The sequence below is a fragment of the Pteropus vampyrus genome, unplaced genomic scaffold (assembly GCF_000151845.1).
Source record: "Pteropus vampyrus isolate Shadow unplaced genomic scaffold, Pvam_2.0 Scaffold646, whole genome shotgun sequence".
Taxonomy (NCBI): Eukaryota; Metazoa; Chordata; class Mammalia; order Chiroptera; family Pteropodidae; genus Pteropus; species Pteropus vampyrus.
The window spans coordinates 38765-41471 of NW_011889427.1; the positions used below are offsets into that span (position 1 = coordinate 38765).

Genomic DNA, 2707 nt, shown 5'->3' on the forward strand with positions numbered 1-2707 from the left:
CTAACTTCCATTTCCTCTCTTAGGAAGGGAGGGGTCTGGACTGTGACCATGTGCCTGCCCTGCAGTGCATTTTAGAATGAGGTAACTGGTCTTCTAGGACCACAGCTCTGCAAGTGGAGGAGATTCTGCTCAGGATGCATCCACCCAAATCCTCACTGACAGCTGAGTTAGAGATTACACTTAGGACTTTGACATGATGCTCTTCGGTATTTGGGGCTTCAGGTCATGTTTAATGAGTCAGCTTTGGGGGATGTTGGGATGTGCTTAGTGGAACTGGCCTGTGGGATGGATGTGAGTATTCGGAGGGCTGTTTCAGTCGCTCTGTGCTCGGAAGCTGTGACTGTTCCAGGGGAAAGGCACGTTGTCGTTCCAGGGCCATTAGACGTCTTGAGGTAAATGGCTTCCTGTTTTATCTGAGACACTCCTAATACAGCCATAGTGTTCACGCCAGAGCGAGGCAGAGGAGATTAGACTCCAGGAGAGGAAGGAAGCAATGTGACCGGTGATGTGAGGTGTCTTCCTCCAGGCTGTGGGGATGTAGAACGGGGCATGATTCGGGATGGAAGGAAAGCGGCTCCTGGACGAGGAAAGACACAGAAGCAGACCACTGTCTGAGTTTGCTCAGGCTGCTATGGAGGAATATGAATCCTTGGTATTATATCAGCAACATCGCTGTATTTACCACAGTTCTAGAGGCGGCAATTTAAGGTCAAGGTCGAGCATGGTCACCACTAATGAGAGCCCTCATAAGAGTTTGTATCTGGCAATTCTCGCTCTGTCCTCACAGCGGGGAGGGGTCACACACGCTCTCTGGGGCTTCATTTAGAAAGGACCTGATCCCCTTCACGAGGACTCTGCACTCATCACCCAGCACCTCCCAGAGACCCCACCTCCTAACACTGTCCTCTGTGCTGTTCATAATTCAATAGGTAAATTCAATATGTAAATTTGGGGAGCAGACGTGTTCAGACTACAGAGCCCCCCCACAAGTACCAACACATGTGTGGTCCTGCCCACACCTTGATGTCTGTCCAAGGAGACTGACTTCCTGCTCTGACCTCCACACTGTGAGGAGTCAATGTGTGTAGTCTTTAACCCACATGTGTGGTACTGTGATTGAGCCGGGACAGGGAAGTCACTCAGGCTGGATGTGGGTCCCACGTCATCAAAGGTCTCCCCACACTGTTCCCTGTGTGTGAGGACAGCAGTCCTGCGCCAGGGACAGGGACACTGGGGGCTGTGGTCGGAGGTGAGGAGCCTCTTCAGGAGCTCAGCCCTGCAGGAGCAAACTGAGGTGGAATGTGCTAGAACCTGGCTCACCCGTCACCATGACTTTGCTACTAGGAGTCAGGATCATCCTCCCATAAGGTCATGTGCCTGGTGCTGGATGTCAGACTGGGCAGTAGGAGTTCACCCTTCAGTCTTTATGCTTACCTATATTTAAGCATCATTCCATTTTCAGAAACAGCGGAAATTAGGAGGAATGGCTGGGGGATCTGCAGTTCCAACCCTGAATCTGACACCAACACATAATCCCAGACGATGCCTGAACTAACTCCCCTCATCCACAGACCAGGGAAGTGCAGCTGTGCCCTCTGCAGAAGCAATGACAAATGATAAGGACCTGTCAGGAAATGGTGACCCTGCATCTTCCTGCAGGACACCTGGACTCCTGACACCTTTCCCTGAATGACAGATAAGCATCTGAGATCTTCTTCTCCATCTCTGGTACCTGACTCTGTGTGAGAACTTCAGGGGAATAATTGTTCCCTTCCTTCCTCAGCCGCACACAGCTGCCCTCTCCCTCAGGGTTTCTGTCACTCTCAGGATGTGGGTCGTCACACTGTGTGTCTCGCACAGTAATATGTGGCCGTGTCCTCAGGCCTCAGACTGCTCAGCTCCATGTAGGCTGTGCTGCTGGACTTGTCTGCGGTGATGGTGACTCGGCCCTTGAATTTCTGTGCGTAGCTTGTGCTACCATCATTAGGGTAAACCCATCCCATCCACTCAAGCCCTTGACCTGGTGCCTGTCGCACCCAGTGCATAGCATAGCTGCTGAAGGTGTATCCGGAAGCCTTGCAGGAGACCTTCACGGAGGCCCCAGGCTTCCTCACCTCGGCCCCAGACTGTACCAGCTGGACCTCGGCGTGGACACCTGTGGAGAGGAGACAGCAGTGGGTGCAGAGCCCTGACTGGCCCTGGTGCCCTCGTCCGCCCAGGGCTGGGGATCCCCTTACCTGTGGCCACTGCCACCAGGAGGAGGACGCTCCAGCTCCAGTCCATGCTCCTCTGTGGCGGAAGGTGTGATGGTGGGTGTTGTGAGGACACAGACATGTCCCTACTTAACCTAGTGCTCCTCGGCTCATTTGCATATTCATGAGGCAGAGTATTCATAGCTGAATTCTTGGCCCTACCTGAGAGAGTGTCAATGACACAGGGATTATGCACAATGGGCATTTGAATGTTCGGTCCCAATTCTTGTTTGGGGACAGGTATCATCTGCCAGGTCACTGATCTCTGTGCACAGTTCTGGCCACTGAGGAGCATGTCTCACAGGACGTCTTTACACTGTCCACCTCCTTCGTGTGACACAAAGATACCAGAATTGGTTCTGGGCTCTCAGTGAGAATTTCTCATTCCAGGGTCAGGTTGTCTCCCAAATGCTACACCTGGTGATTTAGTCAACTGTCCTTGCCACCAGCTCCTC

At 52.7% G+C, this 2707-nt stretch overlaps 1 gene segment (V, D, J or C); it reads right to left on the reverse strand.

Annotated features, from left to right (window-relative positions):
• Window positions 1-1838: 1838 nt before the first annotated feature.
• Window positions 1839-2283, reverse strand: LOC105308967. The segment is given in 2 exon segments: window positions 1839-2155; window positions 2238-2283. Coding segments are annotated over 2 exon segments (363 nt in total).
• Between the last annotated feature and the right edge of the window lie 424 nt (window positions 2284-2707).